The 22,106-nt window shown below is 48.2% G+C and overlaps 2 protein-coding genes across 5 annotated transcripts in view; both read right to left on the minus strand.

Annotated features, from left to right (window-relative positions):
• Positions 1 to 12,998, minus strand: part of agla (amylo-alpha-1, 6-glucosidase, 4-alpha-glucanotransferase a) — a 24,285-nt gene extending 11,287 nt beyond the window's left edge. The window contains exons 1-16 of one of the 4 annotated variants that reach the window (XM_084447043.1): positions 12,896 to 12,998; positions 11,746 to 11,888; positions 10,353 to 10,563; positions 9,692 to 9,861; positions 9,075 to 9,278; positions 6,718 to 6,899; positions 6,437 to 6,548; positions 6,166 to 6,292; positions 5,875 to 5,977; positions 5,612 to 5,709; positions 5,096 to 5,235; positions 4,139 to 4,326; positions 2,688 to 2,811; positions 1,320 to 1,483; positions 1,062 to 1,163; positions 608 to 763 (exon numbers count right to left, since the gene is read on the minus strand). In XM_084447043.1, the coding sequence (XP_084303169.1) occupies positions 608 to 763; positions 1,062 to 1,163; positions 1,320 to 1,483; positions 2,688 to 2,811; positions 4,139 to 4,326; positions 5,096 to 5,235; positions 5,612 to 5,709; positions 5,875 to 5,977; positions 6,166 to 6,292; positions 6,437 to 6,548; positions 6,718 to 6,899; positions 9,075 to 9,278; positions 9,692 to 9,861; positions 10,353 to 10,563; positions 11,746 to 11,833 (2,169 nt within the window). In that variant the 5' untranslated portion in view covers positions 11,834 to 11,888; positions 12,896 to 12,998. Of the gene's footprint in view, positions 1 to 607; positions 764 to 1,061; positions 1,164 to 1,319; positions 1,484 to 2,687; positions 2,812 to 4,138; positions 4,327 to 5,095; positions 5,236 to 5,611; positions 5,710 to 5,874; positions 5,978 to 6,165; positions 6,293 to 6,436; positions 6,549 to 6,717; positions 6,900 to 9,074; positions 9,279 to 9,691; positions 9,862 to 10,352; positions 10,564 to 11,745; positions 11,889 to 12,132; positions 12,152 to 12,334; positions 12,461 to 12,648; positions 12,757 to 12,895 lie in introns of those variants that run through there. The other 3 variants (XM_084447041.1, XM_084447042.1, XM_084447044.1) reach the window with 3 other exon arrangements.
• Positions 12,999 to 13,354: 356 nt separating this feature from the next.
• On the minus strand, positions 13,355 to 18,778 carry LOC311316447 (uncharacterized protein). Its single transcript, XM_084447300.1, has 7 exons — positions 18,545 to 18,778; positions 17,850 to 17,997; positions 17,548 to 17,643; positions 17,302 to 17,446; positions 15,928 to 16,073; positions 14,726 to 14,865; positions 13,355 to 13,820 (listed from the first exon to the last, which is right to left on the minus strand). Exons 1-7 carry the CDS (start codon positions 18,636 to 18,638, stop codon positions 13,696 to 13,698), a joined length of 894 nt encoding a protein of 297 aa, XP_084303426.1. The 5' UTR covers positions 18,639 to 18,778; the 3' UTR covers positions 13,355 to 13,695.
• Positions 18,779 to 22,106: the final 3,328 nt, after the last annotated feature.

Below are 22,106 nucleotides of genomic sequence, written 5' to 3' on the forward strand. Positions count from 1 at the left end.
GTGTGGCTGATTGTCTCTGTGACAACATCAAACTCGGGGCTGTTACATTGTTTACATTGTGCGAATGATGGCCGCTGTACCAGTGGCTGGAGATTATAGAAGAGGAGGAAGAGATTTTACATTTGATTTTCTTGAGCGAGTGAGAAAGAGAAGGTAGTCGGTTCGTCCACTCAACAGAACAAGAGAAATTCAAGGGGAGTAGGTCTACCTGCTTGTTCAACAGATGCGAGAGTTGGACGAGGAAATGCACTTTCGTTATTTTAGGATGTCCGCTAACCAAGGAAGCCAAAGAAAATCCATGGCAACGAACATGCCTTCTATCTAGCTATCCAATCACAGCTGTGCGACGAAAGTGACGGCGTCTGCGATATTAGAACGTTCGGTAGGTGCAAGACACCCCTGTCCGACACAAAACAGTGTCGATAGTGATGTCATTTCTGTCTGTCGACACTTTCAAAAGTGTCGTACGACGAAGTATACATTGGGCTTTAGGCTCCCCGCAACAACACACAGAAACACACTCCTGCATGTGTGTCCACTAAAAAGTGAGCCGATCAGAGCGCATACTTTCTGTGTCGTTTTGGTCCACAGCCCCTCCCAGGCGTACCTGCATGAAGCCCCTGGCGGCCAGCTCCTGGTGCAGCCGGTTGAGGGCCAGCTTCCCAGCGGTGATGCCCGTCTGCAGGTTGACCTCCCCCGGGCAGGAGGGCAGGGCGTCCGGGTTCCACTTAGGATAGAACCTCTCCTCCTTCACCACTGAGATCTACACGCACACACACACACACACACGCACACGAGCAAAAAGGAAATGGTTACTCTTGAGTGAGAGAGAGAGACAGAGAGAGAAATACTGTGTATGTGTGTGTACAGATATGTTACAAATAGGTTTAATTGTCATATGTACATATGGGTATGTGTGTGTGTGTGTGTTTGATTTGATTTGTGTGTACCTGGTGTGTGTGTGTGTGTGTGTGTGTGTGTGTGTGTGTGTGTACCTGGTGTGTGTGTGTGTGTGTGTGTGTGTGTACCTGGTGTGTGTGTGTGTGTGTGTGTGTGTGTACCTGGTGTGGGACCAGCTCGTCGTAGCCCCTGGTGGAGCCGGTAGCGCAGCAGGCCATAGAGACGATGGCAGAGCTGGGCAGCGAGTCGAACACAGAGCGCACCTGGACACAGATCAGCAGGTCAGCACACAGACAAGCTCACAGCAGAGCAGAGTAAACCCAGGAGAGCACAGTAGAACACAGTAGAAGCAGAGGAGAGGACAGCAGAGCAGAGTACAGTAGAGTACAGTAGAATCCAGTACTAAAATAGTGGCGCACCTGGATGGGGCACTCGTTGTCATGGGTTACGTCGAGGAACATGGCGTGTGCGATGGAAGGGACCAGGGGGCGGAGACTGGGCTGGACGAAGCCTCCTACTGGCTCACCTCCGTAGCGGTAGACCAATCGGCCTTCCTCGTGGCTGTCCCCCGCACTCATCGCCTCTGATTGGTGCAGGGAGGGAGATGGAGGGATGGAGGGAGGGAGATGGAGAGAGGGAGACGGAGGTGTAGAGTGTGGGAGATGGAGGGAAGGAGGAAGGGAGATGGAGGGATGGAGGGGGGGAGATGGAGAGAGGGAGAGGGAGGGAGAGAGGGGTAGAGTGTGGGAGGGATGGAGGGAGGGAGATGGAGGGGTGGTGTGAGAGAAATGGAGTGATGGAGGGAGATGGAGGGATGGAGATGGAAGGTTAGAGGGAGGGTGATGGAGGGAGGGTGATGGAGGGAGGGAGATGGAGGGGTGGAGGGAGGGTGATGGAGAGATGGATGAAGGGAGGGAGATGGAGGGATGGAGATGGAAGGGTAGAGGGATGGAGGGAGGGAGATGGAGGGAGGGAGATGGAGAGATGGAGATGGAGGGATGGAGATGGAAGGGTAGAGGGATGGAGGGAGGGAGATGGAGATATGGAGATGGAGGGATGGAGATGGAAGGGTAGAGGGATGGAGGGAGGGAGGGAGGGAGATGGAGGGAGGGAGATGGAGAGATAGAGATGGAGGGATGGAGATGGAAGGGTAGAGGGATGGAGGGAGGGAGATGGAGGGAGGGAGATGGAGAGATAGAGATGGAGGGATGGAGATGGAAGGGTAGAGGGATGGAGGGAGGGAGATGGAGAGATGGAGATGGAGGGATGGAGATGGAAGGGTAGAGGGATGGAGGGAGGGAGATGGAGATATGGAGATGGAGGGATGGAGATGGAAGGGTAGAGGGATGGAGGGAGGGAGGGAGATGGAGGGAGGGAGATGGAGAGATAGAGATGGAGGGATGGAGATGGAAGGGTAGAGGGATGGAGGGAGGGAGATGGAGGGAGGGAGATGGAGAGATAGAGATGGAGGGATGGAGATGGAAGGGTAGAGGGATGGAGGGAGGGAGATGGAGGGATGGAGATGGAAGGGTAGAGGGATGGAGGGAGGGAGATGGAGGGAGAGATGGTGGAAGAGAGGGACAGGAGAGACAGGAGGAATAGAGGTACGGAAGTTACTCACTGTCATAAACCAGTTTGGTGTCGTTACTGGTGGTGATTATCACTCTGCCCCATTTCAAACAGGGCTACATGCTACACAGCTGGTACTCAACCAAGGTTAGCTGTGTGGCGTGTAGTGTGTCTGTGTGTGTGTATGTGAGTGTGTGTGTGTGTGGGGGGGGGTTTACCTCGTATGAGCGAGGTGATGCTTAGCTTAGTGACGAAGACGTTGTCGAGCTCCTCGCTCCCGGTGAAGAGCTCGGCGACCACGTACAGATTGGGCCTCAGCGCCCGCGCCGCGTCCAGCATGAACTAGCCAATCACATGCCAGCGCGCCATCGCCACAGTCAGCCACAGGCCAGCACACCACGCCAGGCAAACACAGAGAGGTGGGGCGGGGGTAGGGGAGGACGAGGAAGAGGAGGATGAGGAGGAGGACGGACAGAGGAGTCAAAGCCGAGTGTCAAAGGTCACAGAAACGGGCGAACAGAGAGACAGACATGAGGGATGGAGGGATGGAGGGGTGAGTGAGAGAGAGAGAGAGACACACACAAAACCGGACAAAAACAGAGAGCAGGTTTAGTGTCATGCTGAGCGGAGTCGGGGTTTCCCCAGCAGGGCAGCAGGGGCAGTACCTCGGATCAGGCTGGTGATGCCCAGGCGGTTGACAAACACGTTGTCTAGGAGCTCACTTCCTGTGAACAGCTCCGCTATCACATACAGGTTGGGTCTGACCGCTCTGGCGGCGGCTAGCATGGCCTGGACAGGACAGGGACACGGTCAGGAGATTGCTAACTCTGCTAGCGGCTAGCATGGCCTGGACAGGACAGGGACACGGTCAGGAGATCACTAACTCTGCTAGCGGTTACATGGCCTGGACAGGACAGGGACATGGTCAGGAGATCGCTAACTCTGCTAGCGGCTAGCATGGCCTGGACAGGACAGGGACACGGTCAGGAGATCACTAACTCTGCTAGCGGCTAGCATGGCCTGGACAGGACAGGGACACGGTCAGGAGATCACTAACTCTGCTAGCGGGTAGCATGGTCTGTAGAGAACAGGAAGATGGTCCACGGTGACTAGATTAACTCTGGCATCGGCTAGCATGGTCTGGTTTGGAAACCTTTCTGACAGATCTACTGTTTAAGCTACTAGTAGGCTTGTGAGGCCTACTGCACTAGTAAAGCCTGCTAAGAAACAAACTCTTGTCTGAGAGAGAGAGAGAGAGACAGAGAGGTAACAGAGAGAGAGAAAGAGAGAGAGAGAGAGGTAACTGAGAGAGAGAAAGAGAGAGAGAGGTAACAGAGAGAGAGAGATACAGAGAGGTAACAGAGAGAGAGATACAGAGAGGTAACAGAGAGAGAGATACAGAGAGGTAACAGAGAGATAGATACAGAGAGGTAACTGAGAGAGATAGAGAGAGAGAGGTAACTGAGAGAGAGATAGAGAGAGAGAGAGAGACAGAGAGAGAGAGAGAGAGAGAGAGAGAGGTAACTGGGGTAACTGCTAGTCGCCACTTGTCCACTGTCCATGTCTATAACGACAAAACTTGAGTTTCAGTAGAACACACCAATTAAGACAGATTCTACTGCGCTGACTCAATGGCGTTCTACTCCAATACTGTATGTGAGTAGAGTACCTCGGCCACGTGGAGCGGCGTGGAGTGGCAGTTGTCCAGTCGGACGCCGGCGAAGGTCTTGGCGGTGATCTCCGTGTACTTCTGCATGTGGGCCCACAGGTAGGGGCAGTCCTCCGGGCGGTTTCCGTAGCGAAGCTTGACGCTGTCGCTCCAGCAAATCAGCTCCCTCCTCACGTACACGTTGGAGCCTGGAGGACGAAGACGCGCACGGACACAGATTCATATTTATTTGTCACAGTACACAAGTGTCACAGTACACAAGTACATAAGTGTCACAGTACACAAGTGCCACAGTACACAAGTACAGTGTACAATATATGTGAAATGTTGCTACTGGCCCTGTAATGTGCTCTAAAAAGATTACAAATAATTACAATACACAATTGACAAATTACATAAGATAAATCTATACAACCGGTACCAGCATGGAGGGATTATGTACAGTACATGATATACTGTAAATATGGATATAAATAAACCCGAGGGGGATATACTGTCTGTACAGTTAAGGCATGGGTGTGTTATGTACATGCTATCGCTATAAATAATCCTCCGAATGCACATGCACGAATTCCAAAGCTAAAACTGCATTGCAAATTGTTCTGCGCTTGCCAAGATTTCAAATCTTAGATTTGGAAATATAAGATTAAATATCTTGTTTTTAAAGTTATTTACTAGTTTCTATCTTATTTCTAGACTCAAACCATCTTATTTTAAGATTTCTTGTCAAGTAAAATCATCTTGCTGCATGGACAGATAATTTCACTAGTATTAAGTAATTTCTCCTGAAATTCAGTATTTATTTCGTGATTTTAACTAATGTCTTTGCAGTGTGAAAGGAGCAGCTTCATTTCTTTAGAAATGTTTGTTTTCTCCAGAATGTTATTTGTTGTCCTGAAACACTGTGTAGCTCGACTAAGCGTATGAAGCTCAGCGCAGCTCGTCAGAAGCAGAGACCTGGCTCGGCAAAGTTCTTGAGGGGGTCGTCCCCCATCACCCAGCCGTTGTAGGCCAGGAAGTGACACGCCTGGTCGGGCCGGTCAATCATCTGCAGCTCCGCCTCCAAGGGCTGCTCCGGAAACGGGAATGTGAAGTACCTGCCGCACATACACACACCGCACCACACACACGCATGCACACGCAGACACACACACACACACCACACCACACACATACATGCACACGCAGACACAAACACACACACAGACAGAAACACTCACACACACACACAAACATGCACACACATGTACACACAGACACAAACACACACACAGACACAAACACACACACACACACACACACACACACACACACACACACACAGACACAGACACAGACACACACACACACGCACACACACGCAAACATAACAAATGGTTGGTAAGACTGTCCCTACAGTCATACTATGGTTTTCTACTATAGTTTATTCTATGGTTGTATTTTAGGTTTTGCTCTTCACATTTTTACACGTACCGGGTAACCAGAGGATCCTTCCTGGTGATTGGACCCAGCTTGGGACCATGGTCAGCTAGGCGCTCATAAACTACAGTCCCCACAATGCAGTTCGCTGCCTTTGAGAGTGAGAGAGAGGGAGGCAGCGAGCAGAATAGAGCATTTAGAAGAGTTAGGAACTACATTCCCCATGATGCTTTACTCCAGGTGGAGCAGCCTAGAGTATCCATTGTTCCCATGACTATAATGAACTCCATCTCCCAGAGTGCTGTGCAGTGGCCCACCTGTTCCTGGTGCTGGTGCATCAGCTGGTACTGCTCCTCATTGATCTCCTCCAGACACCTCCTCAGCCAACCACAGCACTCCTCGATGGCCGAGGGGCTGGACCTGGAGGAGAGAGAGAGAGAGGGAAGGGGGGAGAGGGGGAGGGAGGGAGGGAGGGAGGGAGGGAGAGAGGGAGGGAGGCATAGAAAGAGGGAGGTGGAAAGATGTGGGTCTGAACCTGAATAGGGGAGACAGATAAAGAGAGAGAAGAGAGAGAAAGAGAGAGAGAGGGGGAAAGGAGACAGACTCACCCATTCGGAGTAAAGGTCTCCAGGGCAATGTTCATATCCACCGTGTTGCCATAGCGACGGTACTGCGGGTCCTGGATGATCCTCAGCTGCTGCTTGCCGCCCGTTTTATTATGGTCTGGCTTCGTTCCTGGCAACACACACAGGTGCAGTCTTATTATGGTCCTGCCTAGCTCCTGGGCATACACGGATACACTCTATCACCATGGTCTGGTCTAGCTCCTGAAACCACAGATAATGTGCTGGGTACCTGACATATACAGGATGTTCTCACCGTTCTGCAGCAGGGTTCTGAACTGTTCCACCATGTTCTCAACTTTGACCTGGAAGAACTCCCACAGCTTGACCTTGGGGAAGACGTCCTGCCACAGAACCGTGCGTATGGCCTGTGAGAGAGACAGGAGGAGGAGGAGGAGGGAAGAGGAGGAAAGGGAAGAGGAGGAGGAGGGAGGGAGGTCTTACAACTGACATGACCCAAGAGCTAGTAGACGGACTACTATGAACTCCATCTCCCAGAGTGCTGTGCCCCAGGGACAGTGCGAACTCCACACTCACGTTGAGGTGCTGTTGGTTCTGAACGAGGGCGGGGAGACCCCGCGCGGCCAGCTTGCCGTCCGCCGCGTCGCGGGTCAGGTGCCAGACGGCCCGGTCCAGGACCCAGGCAGGCCGCAGGTGGGGGGAGTTCACCAGGTTATAACCGCACTCCGGGTGGTCCCGGATCCACACACTGTTGGCAGCTGGTGGAGAGGGAGGGAGGGAGGGAGGAGAGTGGAGGGAAGGGGAGAGGAGAGAGGGATGGAGGGAGGAGAGTGGAGGGGAGAGGAGAGGAGAGAGGGATGGAGGGAGGAGAGTGGAGGGAGGGGAGAGGAGAGAGGGATGGAGGGAGGAGAGAGCGATGGAGGGAGGAGAGTGGAGGGAGGGGAGAGGGGAGGATAGAGGGATGGAGGGAGGAGAGGAGAGTGATGGAGGGAGGGAGGGAGGAGAGGAGAGAGGGATGGAGGGAGGGAGGAGAGGAGAGAGGGGTGGAGGGAGGGAGGAGAGAGGGGTGGAGGGAGGGAGGGGAAAAGGAGGAAAGATAGGGATGATACAGTAGCATTTATTTAGCATTAGCATTTAGGATGCAGGCATGAGATGAAGGCAAAGTTGACCGTCTTGCGGATACACTTTGGGTGCAACAGTACTCTGTACTCTGGCAGTGTGTGTGTGTATGTGTTTGTGTGTTTAGGAGGTGAGCACATACAGCGTGATGACAGAGAGAGAGAGTGGGTACACCACAGGAAGTCAGTGGTAAGAGTTACTACAGAGGACAGAGCCAAACCAGACAGCTACAGTACACAGAGCTGTATATACAGTACGGCTATTGGTTCTGTCATGTTTCTGGACTATGGGTTTGGAGGTTCTGTTCTGTAGTGGTTCTAGCCAGGAGGACTGGGAGGTTCTGATCTAGACCATAGGTTATTAAAAGCCACAGTCAACTAGTCGGCTACCTCAGTCAACTGCATGAGGCTTATACTGTAGTTCTGTAGTTGTTCTAGAATCTGCTCGTAGAATCGGTAGATCTGTAGTGGCTTTAGAATCCGGGATAGGGGTTCTGTTCTGTTGTGGTTCTATCTATCTGGCTTTCTTGTGTCTTGGACCTCTCTTCTCTCTCTCTCTCTCGCTCTTTCTAACTGTCTCTCTCTCTCTTTCTAAGGATCTAGCTGGTTACTGTGCTGCCTACTACTGCTAAACTACAGCTACACTACAGCTGAAGAGAGAGCGAGATAGAGAGAGAAAGATAGAGAAAGAAAGAGAGAGAGAGAGAGAGAGAGGGAGAGAAAGAGAGAGAGAGAGAGAGAGAGAGAGAGAGAGGGAGAAAGAGAGAGAGAGGGAGAGAGAGGGAGAGAGTGAGAGAAAGAGAGAGGAAGAGAGAGGAAGAGAGAGAGTCTGCTACTGTTCCAGGTTCTATTCAACACAACTGATCAATGCTGGCGCTCAGTCAAAGAAAACAGCCTCCTTCTCCTCCTCAGCTCGGCATTCTAGTCACACACAGCAGGTCTCCCTGTGCGTGTGTGTGTGTGTGTGTGTGTGTGTGTGTATATCTGTACCATGTTAGGGGGTATTTTTATCAGCACACTCTTCACTAAAGCTGGACTTAAGGACCTTGACGCTCTCGGTGGCCCGCTAGTCACCCCCCCCACACACACAGAGGGAAAACACTGGTATGGCAACCAGCAAGTGAACCTAAACAAGGTTATTATGGTCTGTAAGCCGCAGCATGAATAAACAGTATAAGGTGGAATAAACACAGCTCCTAATGTACCTGATCATCCACAGCTACAGACAGCTGGGCTGAACCCTTTACTACAAACCACATATATTACTCTGAGATGAAAGCCTTTGAATCTTAGATGAAAGGCTTTGCTAAGGGGTATTTTACTACTGTCCATTTGACAAATCTGGCCATCTCATCTGTAAGACAAAGGTCTTCCTGCTGTACTTTGAAAGTGTCTGCTCTGTCGGTCGTAGGAATGTCTACAGAGTAATGCTGTCGCAACAGGAACAGACACACACAGACACACACCCCTCACCCTAACGAGGACAAGGACACGAAAGATTGTGGCCGACCCCTCCCACCCTGGTCACAAACTCTTTGAACTCCCCTCCGGCGGGAAGCTGCGGTCCATCAGGACCAAAACCTCCAGGACCCCCCTGACACTGTCTCCAGGACCCCCTGACACTGTCGAGCTCGTACATTCTTTTAGATTGTGTTGTATATTGTATTTCATTACTTTGTTATTGTATTTTGCACTGTCCTGTCTTGTTCTTGCACCAACAGACCTAAACAAATTCCTCATAGGTGCAAGCCTAAGTACGTAATGGCCAAATAAAAATCTACGCACACACACACACACACACACACAGACACAGACCTGTGTGGTTGTAGACCACGTCAGTGATGCAGACCATGTTCCATTCTTTCTTGATCTTGTCCACCAGCTGAGCCACGTCCGTCCACGTGTAGCTCTTCCCCGGGGGCGAGAACTCTGGGTTCAGCTCTAGTTGGTCAGCCAGGGAGTAGCAGGAGCGCGACTCGCCCAGCGCCTGCAGGGGCGTGAAGTGAATCATGTTGTAACCTGGGAAAGGACACACACACACACACTGTCATGAATACATATGAATGTATAATATGAACTGTATGAACACAGCTGTAATTGACACATCTCTGTCTCTCTGTGCGTCAGATTAATAAATAACCTCGTCAGCAGTCAGGTCTGGTAAACAGGTCCGCGTGAGACTGAGAAGAGTCAACACTGTTGCCCTGGTGACCCGAGGTGACCTCAGAAACGAGATCAGCGGCCTCTCTGATTGGACCATGAGCTGAGTGGAGAGATGCTATCATGCATGATCCTGTATATGGAAGACTCCTTGTCCCATTGGCTGTCTGTCTGGACAGGCATTCAGGTGTCCTCCCCCTTCCTCCCTTCATCCCACTCCTGTCTCACCCCCCCCCACACTCCCTCCCTCTCTCCCCATCTCCTTCCCTCACCCGTCTCCTTGGCGACCCTGAGTCTGTCTGTCCAGTCATCAAGGTGTCCCAGGCATTTGGACAGGTAGGTCTGGATGGTGATGCAGTCCAGGGGGAGGACATGGTTGTCTGCTCCCACACGCAGTACTGGGTCCACCACGATGTAGCCCCCACCAGACCGCTCCTCACTCCTGGGGGGGGCGCGGAGGAGAGGGGGGGGGGGGGGCATAGGAACTAATGACAATGGGAACAATGGAGGAATAGGCCAGACAACACTATTTGATATCCACCACAGTTAAAAATCAGGTCTATAACGAATGCTGGTATAGTAAAAACATACCAGCCAGTGTAGACATTGTGAATTCTATGCCTACATACAGTGTGATGAATTTCAAATCAAATCAAATCAAAATGTATTTGTATAGAGCATTTATTACACAGAGGCAACACAATGTGCTTTACAGAGAGCAATGGGGGGGGGGATAGGTCCCACCCCTACATATTCCAGAGGGAAGCAAAAAAAACAGTTTCACCCTGGGGGCCAGAAAAGTGAGCAAATTCTTCCCTGACCTCTGACCTCCAGTTTATGCCCCTCTCCTAGTGTCCAGCTATCCAGGAAGTCATGTGACAGTCAAATTGAATCAATTGTAACTTTATTTATCAGCCCGTATTCCGGTCTCACCCGTGGTCAAAGTGGTACTGGTAGGATCCCGCCACCTGCAGGTCCAGACTGCAGTACTTGTCTGAGTCGTCCTCCCGGCCCGTGGGGTTGACCCAGTCCAGCGCCTGGAAGGTGTTACGCTCAAAGCGCTCCCCCTTGGTAGGGTAGTTGGTGTGCACCTGGACATGCTTCCCCTGGAGAGTAGGGCCCAGGCGGAACTGCAGCTCGAAACCTGAGAGGAGAAACACGCACGCACGCACACACACACACGCACACACACACACATGCACACACACACACACACACACACAGACAGACAGACAGACACAGACACACACACACAGACACACACACACACACACACACAGACAAAGTCAAAACTGAGCTGACCTTCTGGTGACCCCCAGGGTCTTTTCCCCAAAGTCAGCATTGGAACCGTTGACTCACTTATCACAGATTAAACATGATGGGACAGGTGTAAGAAACATGACAGCAGAGACATTCAGTGTAATCCGGCGCTGGAGGTCTGTTGTCTGAAAATAGGCTGCGCTAACAAACCCAGAGGACTGCAGCTGTCTTATCAAGAGCGGTTGAGAGTGCAGCTGGTTTCTGAACACGGGGAGGTTTGTTGAGCTGTTTGAGGCGTTCTCTATCGTTCCTCACAACCAGTCCAGTCCTGCCTCCACGGCGTGTTGCTATGGCATGTTGTCACGGTGCGGTGGAGGGAGTGTAAAAGGAATGCAGATGACAATAACAACGGAAGTTTGGATCTGCTACAACAGAATCTTCAGCTCTCAGACAGGTGGGCGTGTCTGCGCGGTTGTAAGTGCACTCCGGGAAACGTGTGTACTTGTTTTAAACGTACTATGTCACAGTGGTGATTCCATTATGCATCGATGTTTGCACAGTGCAAAATAGAGAGCGGTTGACTTACTGCATAAACTAAAGGTTTATGGTTATATACTCAAAAGGAAGTCTGGCCTAGATCAAACTGACATTCTTTGCAGTCTTGTCAAAGGAACCACATTTCACATGTCTTGTAATGTATACTATGATGCAAGCTGTTAGACTAGTCGACAGCATAAGGAAGTATCTTTTTTCCTTTTTTTTTTTTGACACACAGTATACCAACTTCATAACCACCACTGATGTCAAAAGAATACTATTTTTGCAAATGAAGTTTGAAAGTACAATATACAGTATACCACTACCCCACTGCATACTACAGTTATAAAGACATCCAGTCTCTGACAAACCTACAGCCAGCTAGCGTCCCAGTGGACACGCTATTAATAGTCCTCGCTTACACAGCCAAACCTATCAAATTTAAATACCACCTAAAATGTCAAATGTTATGCTCTCACCCCCAAACGGACAGGGGGGCAGTGGCAGGGTGGGTTGGGTGATCAGGTACCTTGGTCCAGGCGGAACAGAGTCCTCTCCAGCTTCTCCATGTCGTTGAGGACCAGGACCCGCGTCTGTCTGGTGGACTGGGGCGACATCGCTCTCCGTTACACACACGCCGCACGGTGATGATGCTGTGGAATTTGTCGAGACCTGCTTGGGAGGAACAGAGAGTCGTGGGTTACCGGACATAAACAGCTGTACACACACACACACAGCCACGCATGGAGACAGAGACACACACACACACACACACACACACACACACACACAGACAGACAGACAGACAGACACACACACACACACACACACACACACACACACACACACACACAGATGCACACATATGCACACAAAGCTACAGTACAAGACACATCTCTCTGGTCAAGCCAACAACCTCAGTTCAAATACAGCATGCCCTATTTGGGCTGCAGGATCTAGACATAGAACACCTGCAAAACAAAGTAAAATGCAGCAACAGACTTTAACTTCCTGATTTACATTTGATACCCTGTGCCTATAATAATCCAACTAGTTGAGCTATAGACTAGCTATCATCCAACCACTCTGAGCAATACATGTACAGGTAGGCCAATCACCTCAACGTTGCAAGTTCAATAGGCTATAGTCTAGAACAGTTAGTACAGTAGTAACACGTAGCCTAGTCCACGGTCGCTCGCATCCGCATCGCGCATCACCAAAGCGCACGGCCAACAGCCGCCCGGTTGATGGCCGTGAAGGGTCAAGAATTCACCCTGTTAAGGTCAACCTTCTATTTATACAGTGTAGCCTAAAGTTGGTTTGACACAGCTGACTAGGCGATACATAACAATTGAGCTGCAAGACAAGAGACACATAGGCTACATTGTCTGTTGAAACGTTGCATGTAAAATGTAAATGTAAAGATAATAACCTGTTACGTCCAAATTGTCAATGCAGCAAGGAGCGTATCCACCTATAGACTGACATTTATAGAGCTAAAAGTGTCGCTGTATTTTTCCTGGTTTGATGTTGAGGGCTGGCACATCAAGGGGGCGTGTCTGTATTCATCAACCTTTAGCCTACCTACCGTATATGTACGAATATAAGACACCATCGTTACATTGTAGCCAGTTGAAATAAGAATCCTATGCGTTTCATTGCATTATCGGAATACTTACGCTGCGAATATTGGGTAACTCGTTCTCAGAGTTGCAATTCGTTGCGGCGGTTTGTGAAAGGCACGGTAGTGCGTCGGTAATGTTCACTGCGCCACTTCTCCACAGACAGAACACAACAGAGACCGCACTGCAGTTGGGGAATCCCACATCACACAGAAAGTATTTACACCACGGTCTGACACCACAGTCTCGTGCTATTACCATGGCTTCCTCAGTCTGTTATGTCAGCGCTGATACTGTGATTGCAAACTGAAGATAATAATGGAACAGGGGAAAAGTCCATCCAGAGCACAGAGAATCACTCTACTAGACATATAAAGTTGTATTCCATTTTATTTCAAGTGACAATAGTCAGATTCCTGAGAACAATGTATGCACAATCTTATTTTTTTATTATTCTTTTTTTTTTTTTTTAAATCTAGAATCAATATAAAATATATACAATGGTTATTCATTAGGTTAAAAAAATATCATTCTTTGGTGTAAAAAAAACACAAAAAACAGCACAATTAAAATGATTTTGTTTAAACATTATTAGATCAGGTTATTGCTGTGTGTATGTGTGTGTGTGTTATGACTGGTTTATTACATTACATTAATAGAATCCACTAAATCATGACAGTTTAGTATTAAAGGCAGTAGGCTTTGACACTTGGAAACATGTTAGATAGATAGTTAGTTAAATCCCTGCACTCTGATCAGTGGAGGTGTGGCAGAGGATTCGAGGAGAGGTCTTAAGAGTATTGATATGCACCCTCTCCTTACATGAATATCTTTCACTTCTTAATAGTGGTGGTGAGTTACATCGTCGGTGACATCAGCAGCTCAGCGGACCTTCTGGCAAACAGCGGCTGCTTCCTGCTTCTCCAGATCACCATGGCGACGCGCACCGTGAGCATAACGCAGGCCAGCGCAAGCAGCACCACTAGAAAACAAACACATTAAGTATATTCTACTGTACAATTTGACCAGTAAAGATGTATTGTTGTTGCTTGTTATTGTATTGCTACTCTCTTCCTTGTTCCCCTCCGACATTTAGACAGTGTTGGGGCCGGGGGGGTGGGGTGAGGGCAGGGACTCTGGTAGAAGTAGGGGTATCAGAACTAGGAGGGCAGGGTGGAGGGTAGAAGTAGGGGTAACAGAACTAAGGAAGCTGGGTGGAGGGTAGAAGTAGGGGTATCAGAACTAGGGAAGCTGGGTGGAGGGTAGAAGTAGGGGTATCAGAACTAGGGGCAGGGTGGAGGGTAGAAGTAGGGGTATCAGAACTAGGGGCTGGGTGGAGGGTAGAAGTAGGGGTATCAGAACTAGGGGCAGGGTAGAAGTAGGGGTATCAGAACTAGGGAAGCTGGGTGGAGGGAAGAAGTAGGGGTATCAGAACTAGGGGCAGGGTGGAGGGTAGAAGTAGGGGTATCAGAACTAGGGGCTGGGTGGAGGGTAGAAGTAGGGGTATCAGAACTAGGGGCTGGGTGGAGGGTAGAAGTAGGGGTATCAGAACTAGGGGCTGGGTGGAGGGTAGAAGTAGGGGTATCAGAACTAGGGGCAGGGTAGAAGTATCAGAACTAGGGGGGCTGGGTGGAGGGTAGAAGTAGGGGTATCAGAACTAGGGGCAGGGTAGAAGTAGGGGTATCAGAACTAGGGGGGCTGGGTGGAGGGTAGAAGTAGGGGTATCAGAACTAGGGGGGCTGGGTGGAGGGTAGAAGTAGGGGTATCAGAACTAGGGGGCAGGGGTATTGGGACTAGGGGCAGGGTGGAGGGTAGAAGTAGGGGTATTGGGACTAGGGGGGCAGGGGTATTGGGACTAGGGGCAGGGTGGAGGCTAGTTGTACTCACCCGTGAAGATGTCATTGGGGGTAGGGTTAGCACGGTCGTAGTGTTTGGCCAGGATGCCCAGCAGAGCGATGACGACCACGGGGTAGATGGTCAGGATGTAGTGGACGGAGCGCTCAATGACAAAGTTCTCCAGGATGAACCTGTGTAAGAGTGAAATTCAAATATGCTCATTCTCTGATCAAGACATTGTCATGGGAAATATTGATTTTGTTTCACACTATCCTGTGTGTTAGACACTAGCAGCTGTCTCTATTAGCCCTTTTCCACCAAAGGAACTCTGGTTCGTGAACCGGTTCGTTTCAAAATTCCTGGAACCTTGGTTCTGTCCAGAGAACGGGCCCGGGTTTCGACCAGTTTTGAGCCCAACCGTTGTACGTCAGCCCACGCCCATGATGTCGTCACGGTTCGCACTGAAAAACCTACTATTTTGTGGTGCCGGTTCGGAACCAGCTTTCGGGTTCCCGAACTCATTTCTTTTTGGTCGAAATGCTCGGGAACCATTCAAAATTAGGTTCGCGAACCGGCACCGAACTGGTTCCCTCTTGGTGGAAAAGGCCTATATGTGTTTGTCTACTTGCTCTGATGACCCTTGCAAAACCTTAACGTTTTATTGCAGGAGAGGTTCCCTCATATCGCAGCTCTCTTTGATGATTTATGATGATTCAAAGTGCATTGTGTTGCCTCTGTGTTTGAAATGCGCTATACAAATAAAGTTTGATTTGGTTTTGATTTAGCACTGGCCCATCTGTCCTGTTTCTCGTCCTGAGCTAAAACAGTGAAAACAGATGCCTGCACTCAATGTTCAATCAATGTGCTTCCTTTTGTCTCTACTCTAGCACCCGTTTGATTAGGTTGTAATAGTGTTTCTGGCCTATCACCACCAACACCGTCTCTTCATGAGAGCTTCCTGTCTGAGTTAGTTGAAAATCCTGTGTATGACTATTTCGTTGCTTTTGGCAGAATTTCTGTATCCTTCCAGAAAGCTCAGTTTTGCAAACTCGTAAATTTTGACTACTCATTTGTTAATGATTAGATTACTTGTAATTAAACCTGCACACACATACGAACACACATGCACTAATGCACGCACGCACGCACACGCGCACACACACACACACACACACACACACACACACACACACACACACACACACACACACACACACACACACACACACACACACACACACACACACACTCACCAGCCCAGCAGCAACCCCAGGAGGACACACAGAGAGGCGGTAGCGGCTGTGTTTTTGCCGACATCCGCCAGGTTCAGCACCAGTGAGAAGTTGATGAGGGTGGCAATGGAGGTCCAGGTGGAGTACAGGGCCAGCCCATTCTGAACCTGAGAGAGGAGAGAGGAGAGGAGGAAACTCTAGAACCTCAGAGATCTCAAAAGTACGGTCAACCGAAGGGGTGTCAAAACCGGAAGTTGTCGTCAAATTAAGGCTGATTCCCAATTCACCCCTTGGCCCTACTACTTCATTTTGCGCTTTCACATTTAGGGATAGGGTCGTCCCAATCCTCGAGGGTGTCAAGCGTAGGGGTAAGGGTAAGGGCGAGGGCTGAAATGATTATTCGGGTGTGCCTGATCATTGTGCTGCAATCAGGCACACCTGATTAATCACTTCATCCAATAGTGTAGGACAAGAAATAGAGAAGCATGTCTAATTTCAGGAAGTACTGGAGTTGTGCATATAGCCTATTAGAGACCTTCTATTACTCTACTTTGTAACAAGCATAGCTGAACGATAAATCGCTATGGCCTGCTCATGTCTTAGCTAACATTGTTTTAAGGCCGATATGTGCGACAATCCCACATTTTGACACATTTCCATGTTGCATTTCCCTTCTTTGATAGCATATGAGTGACACTTGATATTTAACTAGTTTAATGTTAGCAATGTTGCTGCACTTGTTATCGCTCCGTGCAGACCAGCAGATTAGACTAGAGGACCTACTGATGACGTATCGGTCTTGAAGGGGTGTCCCATTTCATAGGGGAAGGTTTCAACCCACTAACCCTTGACACTCTGTTCTGAGGGCCAGGGCTAGGGGTAGGGGTAAAAATTAGAAATGGGTTTAAGCCTAAACATTTTAGTGTAACGTGAGCTTTAAAGTGACCTTTATTTTGAAATTCCTTGAAAGAAAGGTACCAGACATGAGCAAGCAGCCTACATTCCATGTTCCTTGTTCCGTGAGTGAAAGTGAAAGCATGTACTGCTGGGAAATTCTTTTGTGATTTGTCTAACCTGTACTGTAGCCGTTGGTTATTTGATTGCAATTTCAATACCGTTCTGATTGCTATAGAATGTATTTATTGATTTATTCAGAGTGTAAATGAAATAAATATTCTATTTTATAAATGTAGTGTATTTTGATGTCACTTTCAGAACATTTCGGAGATCCGAACAAGCCACATTCCCGAGGGGTTCAGATCTCTGAGGTTCTACTGTATAACAGTGAGCTCTGGCCTTTCTGTGTGCTTTCACCCAAGAACATGTGGAGCAGAGGTGTGTGTGTGTGTGTGTGTGTGTGTGTGTGTGTGTGTGTGTGTGTGTGTGTGCTCCTACTAGCAGTCGGAGGCAGAAGAGGTCTTTGGGGTGCGTCAGACTGAGCCAGGCTCCATACAGATCCATGGAGTAGCTGCAGAAGCCCACCATGCAGTAGTTGGTGAGGGCTATGAGGGCCAACACCACCAGGGCGGCCACCATCAGTCTGGAACAAAGACACAGCACAGGTCAGGGGTAGGAGGAGAATACGAACAAGCAGTTGGGCTACAGGATCAGGGTTAAGGGTCAAGGTTCACAGGTTCTTACTCTCTGTCCCAGAGCAGTAGCCAGAGCATGTTCATGATCATGTTCAAGATCCAGCAGATGTAGAAGCCGTATGACAGCAGAGCCAAACTCCAGTTCCTGGAGGAGAAAGAGAGATACTGCTACTTATCACCACAACATATTCAATAATACTGTTACTCCACTAGACCTACATCTCCACCAGAGACTAGATCACCACAGCACTACTACACTCAACAAACAAACAACAGTGTAATATATTGAATTCTTTGTAACAGCATCTGAGAAAAGGCTTGATGATGTCAGTAAACACACAGTAGGCATACCCTGTTCTGCAGGTCAAGGAGGCCAGGTAGAGCACCATGGCAGTGAGCCAGGTGTAGATAACCCCCCAGATGGAGAAGGTCCAGCCAGCCGGAGTGATGTCGGTCTCATAGAGCTTGGACACGTTCCCCGTGCTGTTGTGGAACGGAGCTGGGGGAACACAGGGAGGAGCAGACGTATTCCAGAATGACTAAGGAGAAGTTATTTGTCACGAGCATAATTTGCGGAACCAATAAGGCCCAGACTGCACTTACCCATAGACGGATTATAATTGATGGGCCCCTGGGCACAGACACGTAAAGGGCCCTACACCCATTTCATTTAGCCTATCGCCTTTTTGAATTTGCCCAATGAGACGACTTCCAAATCCAATTTGAAGATAATTAGAGAAATCTCACAATAAAAGCAGCTTTACACAGCTCGGTTTTGACTCGAGGGACCTAGTGGGGAGGACTTGCTTTTTGAATTTCTCAACTATGGGCCCAAAACAGTTGAAGGCCCCATATGGCATAGAGTACTCATCCCCTCTAAAGTAGATACAGATAAACACTCATTTAAAAGTAACATGATCGTTTCTTTCTTGTGACTTGTTATTGATATGAATGACTAAGCCCTTTGACTATGCGACAAGAAAGCCTCCCCTGAGCTCTTGGGCCCCTGGGCCAGGGCCCGTTCGGTAATATGTCTTTGCACTTACCTCTCCCAGCTCCTGCCAAAGCGTTGATTACTATTGCTGCTATATAAATCAGCACAGAAAGCGCGATCATCACACGGGGAAGACAGTGTTCCATTTTTATCTGCTCTTCAACACTTGGAATGGAATAATGGAACGCGGGATCTGGCTCCTCCCTGTCTGTTGGGACTGCAATGCAGAAATGAAACCTATTTAGTGATGAGACTTTCGATTCTTCTTGCCAATGTGAAGCGCACTGTGTTGAAGCAATGTGGCGGAGCTTGTGTCAAACGACGATGAGCACGTGATTGATGACGTCGAGCTTGGTTGCTACTTCCAACGTCATCGACGTACTGGGAAACATGCTGGGAAAGTTTTGAAAGTTTTCCCCTGGGGACCACTCATGGATGTATTATATAAACTGGATACAGCCACTCCATTCACTGGCCGCTATCAACAATGAAGCCCTATTGAACCGCGCCATCTTGGCAAAATTTGTAGTCATTTGACTATTTCCGGTTACTTTTGACTTGCGCAGTTGTGCTTTTCTGGCCTTCCGGTTACTTTTGACTTGCGCAGTTGAGCTTCTCTGGCCGACGCGCGTCCACGAAAAAGTTCACATTTTTTAATGAAAATGACCACAAGACAACCTCCTGTGCATAGTTGAAATGGTAGTGGGATACGGTGATAAACTGGAGTGATCATTTGACAGCAATTATTAGCCTTTTCCAGGAATGGACAGAAATGGGATATTTTTAGAATAACAGGAATTTATTCACATACAATGTAAAGGAGTTGATGTGTAGCATGAAGATGAAACGATACACTGAGTTTGGGTGTTTTCAGTCAACGTTGGCGTTGACCGCTTCCAGCTATCGAATGGCCGACTGGTGTAAGATGGATAGCCTAACGTTAGAGAGATAAATGTAGGCTATGGTTATGTTAATAAAGCTAACAATGATGTTGTAACATGCATGCAGCACTGCCGATCTGATCTGAACGATTGATTCATTATTACCATGGATCGGTATTGGGATTGATCAAGGGCGAGTGTGAAATAGCAGCCACGAACTCAGCGGGTTTTCCGAGATGCGGTAGCCGCGGCCAGAGCTCCTGCTGGCGGGGAGTGAAGCTCTTCAACTCGCCGGTCACTGGCTCCCTGGAGGAATTTAGCCTGGCTGCAATAACGTTATCGCGAACGGAATGAATACCATCTACTAGCAAACAAAACATGTTCAATTATATTTAACTTGTTAAAACTAAGATGCCAGGATCAAAAAATAATTTCTCCAATTGATATATTTGACAAAAACAGGTTAATATGCAAGCCGGTTTTCATTGCTAAATCAAAGCGGGGAGAGCCGGGAACGCGCGTCTACATTTCAGAGAAATGTGAACTTTTTCGTGGACGCGCGTCGGCCAGAGAAGCTCAACTGCGCAAGTCAAAAGTAACCGGAAATAGCCAAGTGACTACAAATCTAGCCAAGATGGCGCGGTTCAATAGGCCTTCACTTTAGATTTCGATTCCTGGGGGCTTGGGACCACTGCCCCTTTGACAGCATGCAATGATTTCTCCAAACCACCAGATGTCACTGTGCATTCCGTTTTCAATGCCCCGTGTTGTTTTTTCCGGCACCGCCCATCTCCATAGACATGCCCATCCTAGGGCGCTTCAATACCAGAGTAACGATACACATTGGTCAAGCGGAAAGTTGGTATCGCGCCTCTAGTGGCGAGATATGGACATTGCATTTGTGACAAATAATTCACTCATGTTCGTATTGTTGTATTGGAGCCGACCAAGAATAATTCTATTGCCACCACAAAGTGAACCACAAAGCTTCACCAGCATCGGTGACCCGTTTACAGGTAAATATTAACATAATAGTGGTCATTAATTGTTGTATCATGAATGCTTTATGAGAAATCAACATTTTGAGGTACTGCACGCATACCTGAACAGCTGTAAACTAATGTATTTTTCAGGCCTGCATAATGGAATTTACTATATTATATGAAATGACCTGTTCTATTAATACATCCATGGAAATGCCTCTCTTTCCGGGTTCCATTAATAACATTCTACAAAAAGGAATGCGTAGAGCCAGAGCTGAACATCAATGATCTGTGGAAAGTTTGGCAGTGGGATAATGAAGGTGATAGACCACTCTGTATTTATAATACACTATGGTCACTGCATGACGACCACTTCATTGATTGTGAAACTTTCAATCAGTGAGGATTCTCTTGTCTTCCTAGTGGACCCAGCTAAAGACACGTAAACAGAACCTGACCCACCTGTTCCAGAAGATGCTGGCCTAACAGCAGAATTCAGCAGACCTGGACGAGCCACTGTCTGATGGAATACGCCCACTCGACACAGGTGATTTAGAGAGGTACAGACTTTGAATATATTTTTTTTTTGTACATTCATAACTTGTTTAAGATAATTGTATAAGACATAAGCTACAACATCACAGTTGATTAATGAGATGTTTTTGTTTGACCTGGCTAAAGGATGTCTCCCTCTGAGGAACAGTGATCGACAGAACCTCGGCCTCGCTTCGCCATCTCATCAGTGGTGCACCACCTGAAAGACATGGAAATATAAGATCATTTGTTTCTGTATTTCACCTTTTACAAAATCACTTTAGCATTTTTAACTATATCCTACTTCTATTTCTATTATATAACATTGACTGTTTGCCATTTACAATACAGTAGGCTACATTTTATACTGATGTTTGCCTCTGCGCTGGCAACCGCCAGAGTGGAGGATATATTTTCAATTGTGTGGTAGTAGCATGTAGCATGTGTAGCATCTTAGAACCCATTCAATTTTGGAGCGGATCAGAATCACTGGGCAAAAATCTCTCTCTCTCTGTCTCTCTCTCTCTCTCTCTCTCTCTCTCTCTCTCTCTCTCTCTATCTCTCTCCTGGTTCTGTCATCACAACATGCAACTAAATGTCCAGAGCTGTTTTCAGTACAGATGTTGAACCACGCACCCAGGAGATTACTAAGGCTTTACTTTCATCACAGGACATCTGTCTGCAAAAAGGACTAGTGATGTTCTCTCTCTCACTCCCCCTTTTTCTGTCTCTCTCACTCTCTCTCCTCTCTTCCTCTCTCTCTCACTCTCCTCTCTCTCTCCCTCTCTCTCCTCTCTTTCTGCCTCTCTCTCCCTCTCTCTCTTCTCTGTCCCTGATAAATTTATGTTGATCACATTAATGACTAAATGCTAATTACTGAATTAATGGTTGGTGGAGCAGAATCTACGATCATATATGTAATACACATGTATATATGTGTGTGTTAAATATTGATGAGCTGATGTATAATTAAAGCTGCACTCTTGTTGAACTCACAGTGAGCTATATCTGCATGGAACAGAATCACCAAGTGTACACGCATTTGTGTGTACAGTATATACCATCTACAGTATATATTATATCAGTATATACTCTACAATGACTTGAACTGAGTTTCTCCTATATAAAATATAAAGTTCATGCCATATGCCCATCATGTGTCCCTAGGCTGATATATATTACATAATGTACATACTGTTGGATCATGTCCCAGTGA

The sequence above is a fragment of the Borostomias antarcticus genome (assembly GCF_949987555.1).
Source record: "Borostomias antarcticus genome assembly, chromosome: 12".
Taxonomy (NCBI): Eukaryota; Metazoa; Chordata; class Actinopteri; order Stomiiformes; family Stomiidae; genus Borostomias; species Borostomias antarcticus.

Bases quoted from the DNA above. Each gene is read 5' to 3' on its own strand.
- LOC311316447 (XM_084447300.1), bottom strand. From the start codon at position 18,638: ATGGAACACTGTCTTCCCCGTGTGATGATCGCGCTTTCTGTGCTGATT. The intron at 17,998-18,544 runs GTAAGTGCAAAG...GTGTTCCCCCAG, and splicing joins TTTGGCAGGAGCTGGGAGAG to CTCCGTTCCACAACAGCACG. The intron at 17,447-17,547 runs GTAAGAACCTGT...TCTTTGTTCCAG, and splicing joins CTACTGCTCTGGGACAGAGA to ACTGATGGTGGCCGCCCTGG.